General features: G+C 32.0%; 4 protein-coding genes across 10 annotated transcripts; 1 reads left to right on the forward strand and 3 right to left on the reverse strand.

Moving 5' to 3' along the window:
* Positions 1-53: 53 nt before the first annotated feature.
* Positions 54-6361, reverse strand: LOC123014941. 5 transcript variants are annotated; one of them, XM_044414274.1, is made up of 2 exons: positions 5981-6361; positions 54-1168 (listed from the first exon to the last, which is right to left on the reverse strand). In XM_044414274.1, exon 2 carries the CDS (start codon positions 1159-1161, stop codon positions 703-705), a length of 459 nt encoding a protein of 152 aa, XP_044270209.1. In that variant the 5' UTR covers positions 1162-1168; positions 5981-6361; the 3' UTR covers positions 54-702. The 5 variants fall into 5 exon arrangements, with proteins under 5 accessions (XP_044270209.1, XP_044270206.1, XP_044270210.1 ...); XM_044414271.1 differs by lacking the exon at positions 5981-6361 and adding an exon at positions 2604-2913; XM_044414275.1 differs by lacking the exon at positions 5981-6361 and adding an exon at positions 2696-2911.
* Positions 6362-8781: 2420 nt separating this feature from the next.
* LOC123014931 (juvenile hormone epoxide hydrolase 1-like) lies at positions 8782-10961 on the reverse strand. The gene is given in 4 exon segments (XM_044414251.1): positions 8782-9099; positions 9150-9381; positions 9494-10238; positions 10598-10961. Coding segments are annotated over 4 exon segments (1368 nt in total). The 5' UTR covers positions 10775-10961; the 3' UTR covers positions 8782-8885.
* A 147-nt stretch (positions 10962-11108) lies between these two features.
* On the forward strand, positions 11109-13346 carry LOC123014932 (juvenile hormone epoxide hydrolase 1-like). Of its 2 annotated transcripts, XM_044414253.1 has the most exons (6): positions 11109-11188; positions 11247-11577; positions 11801-12539; positions 12586-12820; positions 12874-13100; positions 13163-13346. In XM_044414253.1, the coding sequence occupies exons 2-5, from the start codon at positions 11395-11397 to the stop codon at positions 13082-13084; spliced, it is 1368 nt and encodes a 455-aa protein (XP_044270188.1). In that variant the 5' UTR covers positions 11109-11188; positions 11247-11394; the 3' UTR covers positions 13085-13100; positions 13163-13346. The 2 variants fall into 2 exon arrangements, with proteins under 2 accessions (XP_044270188.1, XP_044270187.1); XM_044414252.1 differs by having other exon boundaries at positions 11110-11188; positions 12874-13346.
* Positions 13347-13546: 200 nt separating this feature from the next.
* LOC123014930 (juvenile hormone epoxide hydrolase 2-like) lies at positions 13547-15505 on the reverse strand. 2 transcript variants are annotated; one of them, XM_044414250.1, is made up of 5 exons: positions 15187-15505; positions 14251-14992; positions 13960-14194; positions 13678-13914; positions 13547-13623 (listed from the first exon to the last, which is right to left on the reverse strand). In XM_044414250.1, exons 1-4 carry the CDS (start codon positions 15370-15372, stop codon positions 13692-13694), a joined length of 1386 nt encoding a protein of 461 aa, XP_044270185.1. In that variant the 5' UTR covers positions 15373-15505; the 3' UTR covers positions 13547-13623; positions 13678-13691. The 2 variants fall into 2 exon arrangements, with proteins under 2 accessions (XP_044270185.1, XP_044270184.1); XM_044414249.1 differs by having other exon boundaries at positions 13547-13914.
* Positions 15506-18413: the final 2908 nt, after the last annotated feature.

Below are 18413 nucleotides of genomic sequence, written 5' to 3' on the forward strand. Positions count from 1 at the left end.
TTCAAAATTGAGTGCTTTTCTAGTGTAAATTTTACAAAGAAAAATATTCAAAATATCGTACAAATCAATTTATTGCACTTGTCTGCTTCGCTATTACAAATGCAGGAAATACAATTTTATACAAATAAATACACATTGTTGTATGGCATATAGTTTCAAAAAATAACTTTATTTATTAATCCTGGCAATATACTTGATAAATTAGCATAATATTACTAATATTTAAAAGCTTCATTTAGGACCTTAATGAGAATTATCTCATTAGTTTTTTTTTATTTTAATGACTTTTAAGGTCTTAAATGAAAATGAGTGTTTTATACTTAAAAGTTAATAAAAAAGCAATACTGATACATATTCCAAATTAATATAAGCTGAAGGAAGATACAAATGTGTTGGCTTGCAATTAGCTCAAGGGAGACGATGTGAAAAAATTTGTTCACAATTTGATATGATTAAAAGATTGTCAGTCTTGAAATTTACAAGTTATCACTCATTTATAATTTCAATTTACTAGTAAAATAGGTATGTTTACATTTTATTTTATGTAATGGAACGCTCACAGTGCCACAAATTGTACAATAAGATTTATTTCTCAAGGTACTGCACCAGACATACCTAACAACTCCAACATTTTTCTTAATTAGGAATGAGGCACGATGAAATCGACGAATACAATATCACAATATTATTACCTACACTCCATTAAACTATGGAACATTTACAACATTCCATTGTGTAATATATACAATTCACAATGCACGTGTCGTCCTCACTGTCCTCTTCGCCCAGCTCTTTGGACCTGGCGTAGGGATTCGGCAGTCGGTCCAATCCACCGTTGAGTAGGTTTTGTTCCTCTTTTTTGCCTTTATCGTCGTCGTATTTCGGATCGTTTAACTCCAGCGTTTTATCGGCATCCGACCGACGCCGGTTTTCCTTATCTTCAGGATTGAGTGTTGGCGATGAAAAATCAGGCTCATCCTCCTCTTCCTTGTCTTTGTCTTTACTTTTTTCTTTTTCTTTTTGCGGTTCGACAAGCACCGACGCTGTTACCACACCGCTTTGATTGTGATCTTTTGAGGTGGTTGGGGCCGGCGAGGAGCGGCCTTCTTTAAAATCGAAGACGTTTTCATTTGTGAAAGCGTTGGGTGAATCTCCGGACATAATTGAACTGAAACAAGAACACAAAATGTTATTTTTTTGATTACAGAGGAAATTGCATCAGGTGACAGACGTGACCGTCTTGCAATGAGATCTAATGTAACCTTCACAATCATAATTTGCCAATAAATAACTATTAGTTATCGAATTAAAACTTAAAGTACAGTAAAGTGTCTATTACGATTTTTTTTAAATACGAGGATAAAAATAGTTTGTTCACCTCTTGCGAAAACTACAAAAACTTCCTTTGACGCTCAAATTGGTCACCATCACTCAAACACTAAAATCTTGAAACTTACTATAAGAAACAATAGCTCTATTATCAATTTTGTTCGTTACTTGAAGCTTGAAAACCAAATATTAATTAAGTGAAACGAAATGTACAAGTGTTTTGACCGCTCTCAATGACGTAATGACTAATGAAGATTAAATTCCCATTAATCGTTTTGCATTTTTCTTGTGAAAATATCAACGATTATTATTATGAAAATGTTTTCATTCTTAAGACTTACAAGAAATATTGAAGTAGATATAACACTAACAAAATTTCGACAAGACAAGATTCTATCCAATCAAACATTTTTATTAATTAAAATTTATGGTTGATTTGCATTGCAGATTCGCACACACTTTAGTATTTATCGCTGCAAACCTTGGAGGTACACAACTACGCATTGCTGCTATTAAGCAATGAAGCTCTTTTTCAATTATCAATAGAATTGAATAAGCACGCTGTGTTGAATTTTTTATAACAAGCTTCGGAGGTATCTCGGATTTCAAAATCTGCACATATCTACTATAGTGATAACTCATCATTATACATCCATTAGGACCAATGTCCTGAAGGGCGTTTTTGGGTTTAAAATTGCCATAAATAAACCAGTAGGTACGACCACATTCTTGCTTTATTTCCATATATTTTTAAATTTAAAAAAATACATTATTATCGACCTACATTATTACTGGATAATAAAAAAATCCGATAAATAAACAAAATTCTGATAAAAGTGGTATAAATATCTCTAGTATTTTTATTTATGAAGAATTGTAATATTTTTCGCCTTTTCGGGTCTATTTGAAGATCTTTTTAGATGAACTACTTAGTCTAATGTTCTTTTCTTCACTTTTTGATAAACCTTAGGTCTCTAATAAAAAAATGTATTCCAAATTGTTGAGTAAAATTGTCTTCGAGTGCACAATTTTGTAATTTAAACAACCAATTTTTAAAACACATTTTTCAGTTTCATTTAGGTTATTAGGGGTTATAAAAATCATAAACACTTCTCTTGTAAAATTAAGAATTCATTTATAACACCCTGAATGCAAAACAGTGCATTCAATCCTATAGATCTAACATAAAAATTCGACGACGAATGAATTTTAGGGTCTTTGAGCTTGACTTCTTATTGTTAATTAAAAGAAAAATATTGGAAATGTCCACATACCACACAAATTTCGGAAGGTACGGACACTTCGCTACTTTAATTTTCGGCTTTCGTAAGCACAGCATTTTTAAAAATGGAAATTTTTGACTTACGATTTTGATTGATGGATAAGATGTTGATCCTTAAACGTCCAGCTTTTTTATATGTAGAGTTATAGTTCAAGGAAATATGCTAATTAAATTTTTAAGAGGACACATGATTTGTAACAAAATTCTTCACACTTAACAACACAACAATTATTATAACTGCTTAACAAAAACTTCCTGCACTGCTCAAGCATAACCAATATGACACTGATTTGATTGGTAAACATTTCGTTTGTTACTTTTAAAACTATGGTGTCCTTGTCATTTTTAGGTTTAACTTAGATAAATTTACACCACAAAATAGGTAACGTACGAGGGTAAAAACAGAAATGAAGTTTTTATAAGAATCTAATCATTTTGTAAGAGTATATGCACCGTAAATTGTAAGTAAATCATGTGTAAATTATTGCGAAATCTAAATTTAGAAGATGAGAAGTAATATAATTTATGGTACATAAAAATATAATTGCAAAATACAAAAGTAATTAATTATCATTATTTCTTCCTAAGCGTTTTGCTTATCCATGAATAAAAATTGTTTACTTTATTACACACAATATGTATTATTGTAATCTTTATTTATTTTTTTTTAATTTCCCCTTGGAAAATTCATTACCTATCTGTTAACACTAAACAATGATTTTTTTATCTGATCATAGAATTATGAAAAGTATTCAAATAAAAATGGTTTACTTTGTTAAAAAAATATCAAATCAAATACCTAAAACTCACTTTGCTGGTTATGTACTTGTACTATGTATTCATTAATAATTATAATCCTTGCAGGAACTGCACTATATTACGACTACTGTAATTTATTAGTAAAATGTGTAGTCTTACTATGACAATATTTGTCTGATGATAACATTAATATATCACAAATTGTGCTTAACATTTTCTGACAAGCATATCATCAACCTATTTTAAAATTATGTACACAATTAATTTAATTAAACTTAACATTTAAGAATTTCATAAAAATTCTGTTACTTTTCTGGATTATTTTTTTGCATCAGTCTATTAGGATGAGGGTTTCTAAAATAAGACACACTTTTTTGTTTTCAATGCTATTATACTCGTAAATAGGCACTATTATTTATTTTATTTAACTAGATCAATTTTAAGATAAGGAAAAGAGCAGTACAAGAGCAAAATTATCTACTTTCAATAAAAAAGTGCCAAAGAATTAATTTTCACTTTGTATTTAAGAAAACCTGTGATGATTTCATAACTTTTTTGCACATTACAAATTAATGTAATCATCAAAATGCTTGAAATGTTCTTTATTTTTTTAATCTTCGTTGCATAGGTATGATAACATTTCTAATTACAGCAATGAGAATGCCTTATTACAAAGATCTGTTGAGAGATACAACCCCCGTTTCTTAAAAATAGTATTTTTTTGAACGAAATTTGCGATCACACTGGCCTGTAATTTTGAAATTACGTTGGCAAGATAAACGTAAATTGAAAGCATAAAAATAACTTATCCAAATCGTAGACTTCTTTGCAACTTTTAGCTCGACTCAAAAAGCCTTGCTACATCCTTATTAATTTCCCCATTGATTTTGAATTTTGACTTGTTCAAAAATTCACATATCAATACATATTTGGCCAATTAAGAAGGTAAGAAACTAAACTAAACATAAATTATCAAAATCGTCTAAAACATAAGCCAGTGCGATCAAAAAGTTTATCTATCAAGCAAGCCTAGAAATTTAAAACGTGTGTCTGCGGAAGATAAAATGTCACAATGGTAAATAAGAAATGTCAAAATATTTTTTTTATAAATTGTAACAACAAATCGTGGTGAACGATTTGTATGAATAAACTCCAACTACATCTCATTTTAGGGTGTTTTAAGACGTTTCATACAGTAATTCAATTTGTTTCGATCAATAGTTTAATTTTTATAAAATAATTTTTTGACATCTAACTGACATACAAACTTCCAAGCGACATACGTCCTCAACTAGTACGCCTATTTGATAGAAAGACCTTTTGATCGCACTGTAGCATACACTTCTAAAAATCAAAAGTTTTTTTAGAGCACAATTGACATTTTGTCAAATGCAATATTTATTATTTATTCTGTTTAAAAAATTAATTAAAAAAGATTTAAACGATCAAATTTATACAATTCGTAAGTACAGTCACAAACGTAATATTATTACGTATTATTATCACGGAATGTCGAATTACAATTGTGTTTGAATTTTGCGACCAAAAATACACATGTAGATAAGGTGTTCGGAAAAAATATTTTAGGGAGTGATTCCGTAGAACAAAATAGGAAAAAAAATTCCCATAGACGGACATTATGTATGTAAAAGGTTTTTTTTACAATTTTTTCGGTATTAGATGGGGGTCAACCTTTTAATCCTAAACTTTTGTTCCTTTAGGAAGCATAGGAACATTTTTTTCCTATTTGACCTAAAGAATCACTCCTTGAAACCTGTAAACGTTTTTTACAGACATCCTTTATTTTGGTAAAAACTATTTCCGATAATTTTTATTGTTCTTCAGTGTTAGTCTAATTTACAGGTGGTCCGTAACTTAGTAGTATTAAATGACGAAAATTTTTTACGAAATATAAGTACAAAAAGTAAGTAGGTTCCTACAACTATAGACACCTGTTGCATAATATAAACTTCTCAAAATTTTGAAAAACAAATAAGTGGCATGTTATTTATTTAAAACTTCTTAAAACGTAAACTATGGTTTAAAATGGGCATTGGAGAGTAGAATTACATAATATTGTTATCTTTCCTTTATCTATAAGGTGCTATAATAAATCAATTACTTACTTACTAATAATACATTACTTTATGGAACATGTAGTTGTCTGAATTTGAGGTTATGTTATTTCGTTATCATAGAAAATAATTAATAATAAGTACCTATTAATGTTATACAGTATTAGGTACTATTTTTGGTTCATGATTAAGTAATTAATTCTGCAATTTAAACTATCATTTTCATCAATCCATCACGTTTATTTTTTAATTCTTATCTTGTAAATTGGGAGTATGATTTGCATGTTAATAAATGTTTATTTAAAGATTTTTTTTAAAACAGATTCAGTACACAATCATTTAACTCGAAGGCTACAGTCATAATAAATAATAGGAATTAATAATGGCAGTCAATAGGGGAAAGACATCAATTTCTTTATCGTCAGACAAATAAATAGTACATAAGAATAACTGCTTATATGACGCACATATTGGACAATGACCGGTATTGTCGATTGAATAGTAAAATTAGGTAGGTGATTTAATTATAACTTACCGTGTAGGTGAATCGGAGTCTACGTGTGACACGTAATATTTATTCTTTTTCTTCTTGTGTGATTTTGGAATCCATAAGACCCGAAGGCCACGGTTATTTTTGTGTCTTCCAGCCACTTTTGTTTCTTTGATTTTAACAGGTGGTTACGAACATCATGGATGCCCACTCTCACTCTCGCTAACACCGCAATTTTCTACTGAATGACGTAGTTTGTAATTTGAACTCGCTTCAAGAAAAAGAACCATGAACGTTGTTATTGCATTGCATAACCAACAAACACCTCATCTGAAACGGTATTGTGCTGAATATTGCACAAATACAGGACGTGAATTGATGTGGGATGTGGTGACATTTTTTGTCGTTATTTATTTGGATCGTGGCTTTTACCTGCTGGATCCCTAGTTCCGGTATGCTGGTCCGGTTTACTTTAAAAAGGCGGGAACCTGTGCAAATTTTGAGACAAACGGTCGATGATTACGCTTCAAATATGATTTACCAATTCGTAAAGTTTCACACGTCGTAGTGCTGATTGTGCATTGTGCAAATAATCTGTTCTTTGTTTTGAAGGTTTTAACAATTGCTGCACTTATCGTTTATTAATAATTTCTCAACTATTTGAGATTTTTTGCTGGTTACTAGTTTTATAAAAGAAAAAGAGCTTTGACCTGCTAACCGCCTTTTTTAAGTTTGAACTTTTTATTTCAATATTTTAACGGTTAGTTGATTTACAAATGGTACACTTACATATTTTTTTTATAATTAGGTAAGTTCGATATTATACAACCAGTTAACTAGGTTTGGTACCTTGTGTGGTACTTATTGTTGTTTATTATTGCTTGACAATATGCGTGTTTTTGTAAAAGCAGGGGAATGCAAATAATGCAATGTACAGGCAGGTTTTGAAATAATAATAGTCAACATTTTACATGGTATTAGTACCGAACAAAAAGGTTTTAATAACCTTTTTTGTAACTCGCACCGTAGTTGGGATAAAATATAACTTTCAGTTAACTCGCTATCCACATCGTACTGCATCTTCTTGACCTTCTTGATTCATACTAAAAAAATAAAATAAAAAACGTTTTCCACACGTATTTTTATTCATATTGTAAAAAAGGTTCCTTAAAATAAACGCAGTTCCAATCAGAAACTTTGTGACAGCTAGTTAATAATTAATTGTATTTTTTTTCTCGATAACGGTGCGAGTTACGAACATGTTTATGAAGACTTTTGTGGTATATTTTGTGATTTCTAATACCTAGTGAAATATATATATATACCTACCGTAATAATACCGTAATATTTTTACGCAGCATTGCTTCTGTTTTGAGTTGGAGAGTAATAATAGTATATTAAAGCATCAAGAACGGTAAGGACATTTTACCGATCGAATACATTTGTTTGCAGGAGCGAAGCGACGACTTCAATTATTGTCTGGGATCGGTAAGTCCACGTTCGTGATGCTTATGACATTTTTTGTGCGATTGATTTTTGTTAGTTTTTTTTTAATAAAATATCTAAAAAATGTTCTAGAACGCCAAAGTATTTTTAAAAAATGTTCTAGAACGCCAAAGTATTTTGGCGTTCTAGAACATTTTTGAATACTTACCGACTTAGCAACAATAAACAAAATACTTATCGACGATGAGTTTGGGGTAGCAACACTATTTTCATAGCAACACTAGTATGATTTTGGAAAATTATTGAAATCACAGATTTAAAATTCGAAATTGATACCTGCCTATACAGGCTGCGCCAGAACTCGCGCCCCAGAGAACATTTTTAAGTAAGCTAAGATATCAGGAACATGAAGAAAATGTTTAAAAAATTCTATCTGTCAAAACATTTTGATATTTATTTTTTGACATTTGACATTTTTTTATATCTATTTAATGATAATGATGATCTTGTATATGTTTTTTTTTACAATTATTTAGTAAAGGGACGAAACTTTTGACAATAAAAGCCACAAATAACATTGAACATAGTTACAATTTAGGATACAGCTTCCTTGTTTCCTCTTTTAATAGCCTATAGCAAAAAAACTTAGAAAATTATTGTTCTAACAGAAATAAATAGAGTCAAAGTGCAAACTTTAAACCGTCATACTCGTAACTTCGAAATTTTTATAGATAAAATTTTTTAAACATTTTTTCCATTTCCTGGTATCTTACCTTATATGGCATTTTTCTCTGGGGCGCGAGTTCTGGCGCACCCTGTATGCTTTTCACAACCAAATTGGAATGAAGAACGATGCAAAATGGCTGTTTTTTGCAACTTGTTGCATAAATACTTATTATTAAACATTTTTTAAAAGATTCAAACATTTATTCATCGGAATTAAAATCTTTAAATTTTTATAACAAGCATTTTTTATGTAATGTACCTATATGTACATACAATCATGTCTTGCTAAGTAGATTACCTACTTTAGTCGTGATTTTATGCATTTCAGGTATGTTATTAGGTTGTTACACGTTTTATTTAAAATATTTTATCTCTAAAAACGCGTGATATCTTTATTAACAACACAAAACTATTGCAATAACAGATAAAATTAATAGCCCTGTTGAGTATTAAAAAAAAATTAAAATTATTTATGTCATAAAAATAATAATGATTATTCATTAATCAAATTTGTAACAGTTGATATAAAAAATGTAGTCATTTGTAACCAAATTCAAATGAAATTTTTATCGAATTTACTGTAATTTACAGTAATCTTTTGACGCAGATTACAGAGCGAATGTATAAATACCAAAACACAATTTGTTGCAAAATTATCACAAATAAAATGCAAGTCCAAAAAATACAAATTTATTATTTCTGGCTTTTTTAACAAATTTCAATCGTAAAACAAATTTTCGTACAAAATTTATTCAAATATCAAAAAACAAAATTCTTATTATTTGTTTGATTTTGGAGGTTCTTCAAACTTTGAAACAGCTAACCATATATCTTTTGCTAGCGATTTAGGAACTTCAAAGGCGGCAAAATGCCCACCATCATATTCATTAACTTGCACCAGTTTGGCAAATCTATCTTTGAAGATGGATACAGGTTGATAAATAACTTCATGGTCAAAAAGAGCACAAGCTGAAGGAACAGTGATTACCGCTCTGCAAAATCGAAGTTATAGCAACAAGTTTTAAGAAACTTTAAATTTTACCTATCATCAAAGACATTGTTTTCTTTGTTAAGTGATTCTGCATAAAATCGCATAGACGTTGTTATCGAATTGGTTACCCAATAAATCATAATGTTGTCTAGAATTTTGTCATAAGTGAACCTTTCTAATAACCCTCCATCGGCTCGATTTTTCCATTCCGGATTAGTCCAAGTGGTGAACTTTTCAAAAATATACGCTGATAATCCAACAGGAGAATCGTTCAGAGCGACACCTGAAAACAATAAGTTTTTATTTATTTTCGAGTATATCGCAAAGACTGTGAAGTTATTATTACTCCGGAATGTTGTGTTACTATATTTCTAATTTTTTTCTGCTTTACCTACCAATAGTATCAGGTTTAGTGGCTTGAAGATGCATATAACCAAATTCCAACAACACATTGGAGAAATATTTAGACAGTGGATATAACTTGTGTTTATGCTTCTCTTCGACAACCAAACTTGGCCACACACTTCCAGCAAGCAACTTCAACTTGGACAAGTGACTGTTCGAGACACACATATTCAAATGAATCCCTTTGACTCTATCTGGGTAATACTACGCCATTGCGGACACGACGGCTGAACCCCAATCACCCCCCTGGGCATAGTAGCTATCAAAACCTAGCCGTTTCATCAAATTTTTAAAAATCACAGCCGTTTGATGTGCTCCTAGACCCGGTCTAACTGTCGCTTGTGAAAATCCATACCCAGGCAAAGATGGAATAATGACTTCAAAAACGATTTTTTTGTCTTTTTGGGCGGTGGTGAGGAGCGGAATTATCTCGTAGAACTCCCGAACAGAACCGGGCCAGCCATGGACAAGAAGTAAAGGCTGTATTTTAACCCCATTGGGTATATTTTTAGGTTTAACGTGGATAAAATGGATGTCCAAGCCTTGTATGTTTGTTTTGAACTGAGGGTATTGGTTGAGGAATTTCTCCCGTTCTCTCCAGTCATATTTCGTGAGCCAATAATTGACTATTTCTTTTAATAGGTTTGTATTTATGCCGTAGTGCTGGTGAACCCCTTCGAGAGGAGGCGCGAATTCACGAGCATTTTTCAGTCTTTGTCTCAAGTCTTCCAAAACCTGAAACAAAGCAATTCTTCCAGCGAAGAAAGAAAATATTCTTTTTTTTGTAAATAGGTGTGTAAATTAGTGTTAAAATAAAAATTTGCCTAAGTCATTTTTAAATTAAAATAAAGCCCACATTACAAATATAGTTAATATAAAAGTTAGTAAATATTGAATACTAGTAGCTTTGATAAGTTGTATTTATTTAGGTAGGTAATCAGGTATATGTATTTTTATACTTAATCGTCTATTTGTCCTTGTTTTACTTGGTGATTACAAAAATAATGAATCTTAATAATGCGGACTTTGTAACTAAACATGGTGTTATTCTCGTACTCTGAAAACTTTTTCTTCATATTTTTGCAAGTCATTACCTGATTGGGCACTTGAATTTTGAATGGAACAATACTTCTATCTTCTTTCGAAGGATCTCCCGACCCCCACCACGTTTCCGGAGGCACTTTTACCGGCTCATTAATATTTATTTTATAAATTACGTTACCTACTGCCAACGCGATTAACAGAACAACAAATTTAATTAACGCATTCATCTTTAATTCGGTTATCACTTATGGATTTCACTCATCACTGGCTGTTATAATCAACGAAATCGAGTTGGTGATTCGGCAAAAGTCAAGTTTTATCTATGATGGAAGTTTAGGTAGCTCACATGAGGCGAAGAGTGGCACGATAAAATGATAGTTTTCCTGCCAATCCGATGATTAGATTCAGGGTCTACCAATTTGGTAATGGCCAACAAAATGCAACACATTATACGTAGAAATCATAAAGAAACAACGTTATCGTTTATATTGACATAGAAAAAGCAATGAAACATTTTTGAACTGTTTTTAAAATTTATTGTCAGTACAAAATCAGAAAAACACAAAACTGTTGCAGTAATATATTAAATTGTAGACCTATTCACAAAATTTAAAAAAGTTCAAGCGGAATTAAAACATGGGGTATTTAATTATAGAAATCAAAATTTTATTAGTCAATTATCTTATCTTGATTTTTCAGGTTTATCAGCATGTGTGTTTAAGTTTTCGGTAACTATATTAAACTTCGCCTTGTTCCGACTTCAGTCGTAGTTGATAATAGATCCGAATTATAATTTAGTTTAAAGTTTTTAGAGAGTTCTGTTGCACGCCAATTTTATGATAAAAAAATGGGAATTCGGTGGAAAGTTTTAGCGATTTTTGCAGTTATTATTGCTTTTGGTGGTTATAAAATTAATAATTTATTAAAACCGCCGCTGCCACCAAAATTAGAAGAGCCGTGGTGGGGGAGCGGGGATCCTTCCAAGGAAGATAAATCAATTCGTCCTTTTACAGTTAATGTTTCTGAACAGGTTCGTATTATTTATAAGAAAACCTTGGGTTTCACTATAAAAAAATACCTTGGGTAATTTAAAAAATCAGTTTAAAAATTATATTTATTTTTTGTAAAAGAAACAAACACTTTTACTTTTATAATTTTGCGATTTTTGTTTAAACTTTGCACCGTCTGTGAATAGTGCAGACAATTGTTTAAAAAAAATATTAGATATGATATCAAAACGCAGTTGTTTTAAGGATCTACGTGACTTGCAATATCGTTTGGACCATGCCCGCCCATTCACTCCTCCCCTTGAAGGAACCCAACAACAATACGGGATGAACACCAATTTATTAAATGAAATTGTGACATTTTGGCGAACAAAATACAACTGGAGAGAGCGTGAAAAACTCTTTAACAAATACCCCCAATATCTCACGAATATTCAAGGCATCGATATTCACTACATCCATGTTAAACCCAAACCCACCAATCTCAAAGTCTTGCCACTTTTGCTTCTCCACGGATGGCCCGGATCCGTCCGCGAGTTCTACGAAGCCATTCCTTTACTCACAACGCCTCAAAAAGACAAAAATTTTGTTTTTGAGGTCATTGTAGCATCGCTTCCTGGGTACGGATTTTCCCAAGGCGCAGTTCGGCCAGGTTTGGGTGCGGCCCAAATGGCTGGAGTTTTCAAAAATTTAATGAAACGGTTAGGGTTTGAGAAGTATTACGTTCAAGGCGGGGATTTTGGGCATATTGTTTTGCACCATTTGGCGGTTTTGTATCCTGAGGTTGTTGCCGGATTTCACTCGAATATGTGTGTGGTGTTCACTCCTTTGGCGGCTTTGAAATTATTGTTCGGTACGATTTTTCCCTCTTTAGTTACGAGACCTGAACATGTGGACCGAATCTATTCAGTGCCGGATTTTCTAAGCCAGAGGGCACTTGAGACTGGATATCTTCATATTCAAGCTACAAAACCTGACACTATTGGTGGGAAAAAATCTTGTTTTAATACAAGATTTATATTTTTTTCTAGGTGTGGCTTTGAGAGATTCTCCAGTAGGGCTGGCAGCCTATATTCTTGAGAAATTTACCACTGGGACCAATGTAACTCATCAAAAACGTGAAGACGGAGGCTTGAAAGAGTATTATAATTATGCTGATCTTTTGGATAATGTGATGGTTTATTGGATTAAGGGATCAATGCCGACTGCTATGAGACTGTATTCTGAAACATTTAATAAAAAACACATGGGTTTGGGAATTACCAGGTATTTGCATAAAATAAGTATTTTATTTATATGTAACACTGTTGGTATTTTAGAATGCCAATACAAGTTCCTAGTGCATGTGCTAGGTTTAAAAATGATTTTTACGCCGCTGACGGAGTTTTAAATGAACTCTACCCCAAATTACTTCATCTATCAGATTACGATGGAGGACATTTTGCAGCATTCCAGTTACCTGAAATTTTCAGTAAAGATGTGTTTATGGCAGTTGAAAAATTTGAAAATTATCATGCCAAACAAACTTAATTTGTTGTATTTACGAGTAAGTTATAAAAATTTCATTTTACATAAAGTTGTGTTGATTTTTTTATTTAATCAAAAAAGCAGGCGATTTCTAGTTTTGCACCACTTCATATACCAGTAGGTATGTTGTACGTTTAAAATAAAGACAGATGTTTCAGAAATAATAGAAAAAAATTCTTAACTAACTCAAAATATAACAACCATGACTCTTAGAAGACATTATAAAAAAACTCATTTATTTTTGAATAAAAATTAGTGAAATTTGTTACTATTCTTATTACTTATTATATACAGACTTTAGCGCATTTCTGTAAAACTTACAGAGTCTTCCTCAGAATAATTTCCAGACGGCAAATTCACTAAATTATAATGATTTTAGTCGTAAATCCAAAGCGAAAGCCTTTTATGTGATTTATCAATTCTCATGGCTACTGAAAAAGATTGAATCAAATTACCGGCATGTTGTTACACTGAAAATGATTTATTTTCCAAATTTGAGATCGAAAAGAAGTAAAAGTATTTTCTGTACAACGAACTAAAAACTTTATACAACAATATTTATTATTATTATTAGAACCATATAATATTTTCATCACCATCAAACTCTTTTCTAATTCAAGTGATCACTGTTTTTGTGGAACAATTCAATTTTCTCAATCCCTTGGTAGATATCTTTAGCCAACAGCTCTGGCTCTTCGAAAGCTGGAAAATGACCTGCATCATAATCAGCTTCATACACGATATTCTTGTATTTTTCTTTTAAAAGAGCAGTTGGACTGTATGATATATCGTAAGTAAATCTTGCACAAGCTGTTGGAACTGTGGTCGGAATACTAAAACAAAAAATCAAAAAAAGAAAAATTATCCAAAAAAGTTACGTTGCAACTCCGAGTTTGGTCTGGTTTTTGTTCAAAGTTTCCGCGTATAATCTCATAGAAGTTGTTATCGAATTGGTAACCCAATAAATCATTACGTTATCTAGCAAATTAGTATAAGTATATTTTTTGGTTAAACCACCATCTTCCAAGTCCCTCCAAGCTGGATTTGTCCATGTTATGAATTTTTCCAAAATATAAGCGGCAAGGCCTATTGGAGAATCATTAAGAGCCACACCTAACAAGAAATTAGTTAATATTTTTCAAACAGTGGTAAAATTGAAGCAATCTTACCCACAGTATCAGGTTTCGTAGCCTGTAAATGCATATAACCAGATTCAAGCAATCTTTGTGCAAATTTTGACGACATGGGATACACCTTGTGGACGTGCTCCTGCTTCACAATCAAAGTTGGATAAAAACTGAACAAAAACAGTTTGATATTCGACATTAACGTATTGATAAAACACATATTTGAGTGAAGTCCCAGAATTTTTTCAGGGAATAAAGTGGCCATATGCTGTATTATAACAGCCCCCCAATCTCCTCCTTGAATGTAATATTTCTCGAAACCAAGTCTATTCATGAAATTTTTGAACAACACTGCCACTTGGACGGCCCCAAGACCAGGTCGTACTGCAGCTTCAGAAAACCCATAACCGGGAAGTGATGGTGCTATAACTTCGAAGACAAAGTTGCGACCTGGTTGCGGTTTGGTCAAAAGAGGAATGATTTCGTAGAATTCCCGAACGGATCCAGGCCATCCATGCAACATTAGTAAGGGCAGAACTTTTAAACCGTCGGTTTTTTCGGGTTTTACGTGGATGTAGTGTATTCGTAATCCTTGAACGCTGACCGTAAATTGGGGGAATTTGTTGAGGAAGGTTTCACGTTCTTTCCAGTTGTATTCATTGCGCCAAAAATCAACAATTTTTTTTAGAAGGTTTGTGTTGATGCCGTATTGCTGTTGAATGCCTTCCAAAGGCGGAGTTAGTGACCTCGCGTTTTGTAGCCTTTGTTGAAGATCTGTTATTACCTTGAAATAAAGTATTATTACGTATTCTATAAATAGAAAATTGTCAAAATGCGCATACAGCAAAACATAAAATAGGCAACTTAGATAAGAAAATTATTATTTTTTATCAAAGTGCAAACAAGGACTACGTCGGATTTTGATTCTCTAAAAACTATATATACAAACAAAAAATATTTAATAATTTAATTAATTACCTCGTCGGGTACTTTAACAGTGAATGGCTGAATTGAAGTATCTTCTTCTGATTTGTCTCTAGGTCCCCACCAGGTTTCTTCTAAATACGGCACAGTAGGTATTTTGAAAAACCGCTTTATTTTATTTACAAACTTTAATATGAAAATAACAGCAATAGCTGTTAGAATAACACAACCACAACCCATGTTAAATATATATTGTTCAAACTTTAACTTTTAATTAGGGACGTAGTTTTGTCACATACTCGTATAGATAGTACAATACAATAACATTCAGGTGTGCGTGTATGAATCCTACTCGTAACTTCTTTTAGTGACCTGCAAATAAACAGATAAATTAGATAAAACTGATATGACTAAGCAGTTTGGTTACGAAACAAAACTAAATTTATATTTCATGATGATTATTCGAGATTTATTGTTTGTTGTCTGCATGATAACAATTTGCTAGTCACACTTCTTCCAGAAGTCTAAAATTTTTGATAATGGAAGCGGTATGAGTTATTATTTTAGGAGTAGTATTTAATGTAAATGTCAAATAACAAAATAAAAACAGGAAAAGTTAACAACAGAATTTATCTAAGTCTAAAATAAATAAGACTTTGAATTTACGAAATTTATGTTGACATCACATACGTAATACTTTGTCTTCGACCTATTACTTACTATTAGAACTGCTAATTTGTATAAAATTCATTTTTTGGATGCTAAACAACAAGCGAAAACACCAACTTTGTAATATTGTCAATACGTGTTTCTTCAAACATGTTGGCATTATCAGGGCAAAACACATCAATGTTTAACTTACTTAACTAATGAAAAATGCATTTTTAATATCCAATTTTCTTCCGCTAAATTAATTAAAATAAATAAATACATATAGCAATATACTTATTTTTGTTACAAGTACCTAAAATACAGTTTTTGCATACAAATAATTGCTCTGGAATAAGAGATAGGTTCGCAAAAACGTTTTAGATACATGTTACAAACAACATTTTTTTGTTAAAACTCTCAAAATATGAATTCACACCTCTTATTAATAAAAAAAATGGCCAACATAGTGGGGGAGCGTCTACAAAAAAAACTGTTAAAACTCAGTTTTGTTCCTTATTTAGGTATATAAAATTAAGTACAGTGCGACCTCGATAATCCGAAGTATGCATTATTCGGATTATAGAATTTCTTTTTTTATAAGAAACAGCTTATAGAATTAATTATTTATTTCAATAATACATATAAAAATAAACTAGAAAACTCCTACTTAATGTGTATAAAATTTTGAGAAAAAAAAACGTATATTTTTGTTACTTTTAATTTTTTTGTTGGGGAATAATCTTGAAAATAAGACTTTTTCTACTGCTCGTGAGCGGCTTCACAGTTTTTTTTTACGTTCTGCTATTGTAATTCGCTTTAAAAAAACAAATCTCCTAATTTTTTCTTTGTTGTGTTTTTATATCGAAAATTCGAAGATTCGTACTGTGCAATTCCCATAATCTTTGCTAAGGCTGGGGCTGATTACTACCTTGATTTAGTTTTTTCAATAAAATATCTGGTCTTTGGAAAATATCCAAAGTGTGTTTTTTTTTTTCAGATCATGTAATTACATCTTGGCTGTATCTAAATATAAGGTGTGAATTGTTTAATAAACAAAGACTAAGGCTAAGGCTGAAATAAAATAATAAATGCAGAGTTGTAAATATAAACTTTTGAAAGACAACTTTTACTGGAAAAGTTAAGGATCCGATTTATGTCCGAATTATTGGAACTAGAAAGTGGTTTGTATTACTGTAGAATTGAATTACCGTGGGTTCGGATAATCTACGAGGGTAGTTTGATGAATAACTTGGTTCGCATAGTTTTAAAAAGTGACAACCATAACTTTATATGTAAACATCAAGTAGCCTTCCTATAAATGACACTTGTAAAATCTCAACGAATTCTGTGAGTAATTTGTTGTTGTAGAATTATTTTAAGTTTAGATTGTCGAGTTATTGTGAAAAATGGATAAAATTGCAATTCGTGGTGTGATCCAGTTCTTTTTTTTGGAAGGAAAAACAGCAAAGGAAATCCATGAAAGAATTTTTCGAACGTTGGGCGACTCATGTCCTTCTTATGAAGCCGTTCGTCTTTGGGTTAATGAATTCAAGCGTGGCAGAACAAGCATCGAAGACGCACCACGTTCTGGTGGGCCAAAAACTGCAGTCGTACCGAAAATAATCGACAAAGTCCATGATATGGTTTTGGCTGACAGACGGGTGAAAGTGCGTGAGTTAGGAGAAGCTATAGGCATCTCAACCGAGCGAGTTCATTTTATTTTGCACCATGAATTACATATGAAAAAAATTTGTGCAAGGTGGGTGCCGCGCTTGCTTACACCTGAGCAAAAACGAATTCGAATGACAACATCAGCCGAGTGTTTGGAAATTTTTAAGAAAGATTCAACGGACTTCTTGCGTCGTTTTGTAACCATGGATGAAACTTGGATTCACCACTACACCCCAGAAACAAAACAGCAGTCCAAACAATGGACTGCACCTGGTGAACCAACCCCGAAAAAGGCAAAAACTGTCCCGTCCGCAGGAAAAGTCATGGCGTCAGTTTTTTGGGACGCAAAAGGAATTCTGTTAATAGATTATCTCGAAAAGGGAAAAACTATTACTGGAGACTACTATGCAGCCCTTTTGGACAAGTTAAAGACGGTCATTGGAGAGAAACGTCCCGGAATGGCAAAAAAGAAAGTGTTGTTCCACCACGACAATGCACCGGTGCATTCAAGTCGTGTTGCGAATCAAAAATTGTCCGATTTAAAGTTTCAAGTTCTTCCCCACCCACCTTATTCGCCGGATTTGGCTCCCTCCGATTATCATCTGTTCCCAAAACTTAAAACATTCTTGGCTGGGCAAAAATTTCAATCAAACGAAGAAGTTATAAAGTGCGTAAACGACTATTTTGAAGGGCTCGAAGAAAATCACTTCCGCGAAGGGATAAAGAAACTTGAGAAACGTTGGGGCAAGTGCGTTGAACTTCGAGGAGACTACGTCGAAAAATAAAGTCCTTTGCAAAATTCAAATCAATGTCTTTAATATCAAACCAAGTTATTCATCAAACAACCCTCGTACTGTAGTACCAAAATTAATTTTCCTTCAATTAAAATTGGGATATAACAAATGTCAATATTCAAACCTTTAAAAATTCTTGCTGTACCTAATAATAATATTTTTGCA

This window comes from Tribolium madens, unplaced genomic scaffold (genome assembly GCF_015345945.1).
Source record: "Tribolium madens isolate multiple individuals breed KSU strain unplaced genomic scaffold, Tmad_KSU_1.1 Scaffold_97;HRSCAF=244;Tcas5.2_LG3a, whole genome shotgun sequence".
NCBI classification, from domain to species: Eukaryota; Metazoa; Arthropoda; class Insecta; order Coleoptera; family Tenebrionidae; genus Tribolium; species Tribolium madens.

What these genes read in the sequence shown, in the direction of transcription:
- LOC123014941 (XM_044414270.1), bottom strand. Translation starts at nt 1,738, where the DNA reads ATGTTTGATTGGATAGAATCTTGTCTTGTCGAAATTTTGTTAGTGTTA. An exon ending in TATCTACTTCAATATTTCTT is followed by an intron (nt 1,169 to 1,670) that starts GTAAGTCTTAAG and finishes TTCTTGTTTCAG; the next exon opens with TTCAATTATGTCCGGAGATT.
- LOC123014930 (XM_044414250.1), bottom strand. Translation starts at nt 15,372, where the DNA reads ATGGGTTGTGGTTGTGTTATTCTAACAGCTATTGCTGTTATTTTCATA. An exon ending in CTGTTAAAGTACCCGACGAG is followed by an intron (nt 14,993 to 15,186) that starts GTAATTAATTAA and finishes CTTTATTTCAAG; the next exon opens with GTAATAACAGATCTTCAACA. An exon ending in TACGAAACCTGATACTGTGG is followed by an intron (nt 14,195 to 14,250) that starts GTAAGATTGCTT and finishes ATTTCTTGTTAG; the next exon opens with GTGTGGCTCTTAATGATTCT.
- LOC123014932 (XM_044414253.1), top strand. Translation starts at nt 11,395, where the DNA reads ATGGGAATTCGGTGGAAAGTTTTAGCGATTTTTGCAGTTATTATTGCT. An exon ending in CAGTTAATGTTTCTGAACAG is followed by an intron (nt 11,578 to 11,800) that starts GTTCGTATTATT and finishes AGTTGTTTTAAG; the next exon opens with GATCTACGTGACTTGCAATA. An exon ending in ATGGGTTTGGGAATTACCAG is followed by an intron (nt 12,821 to 12,873) that starts GTATTTGCATAA and finishes TTGGTATTTTAG; the next exon opens with AATGCCAATACAAGTTCCTA.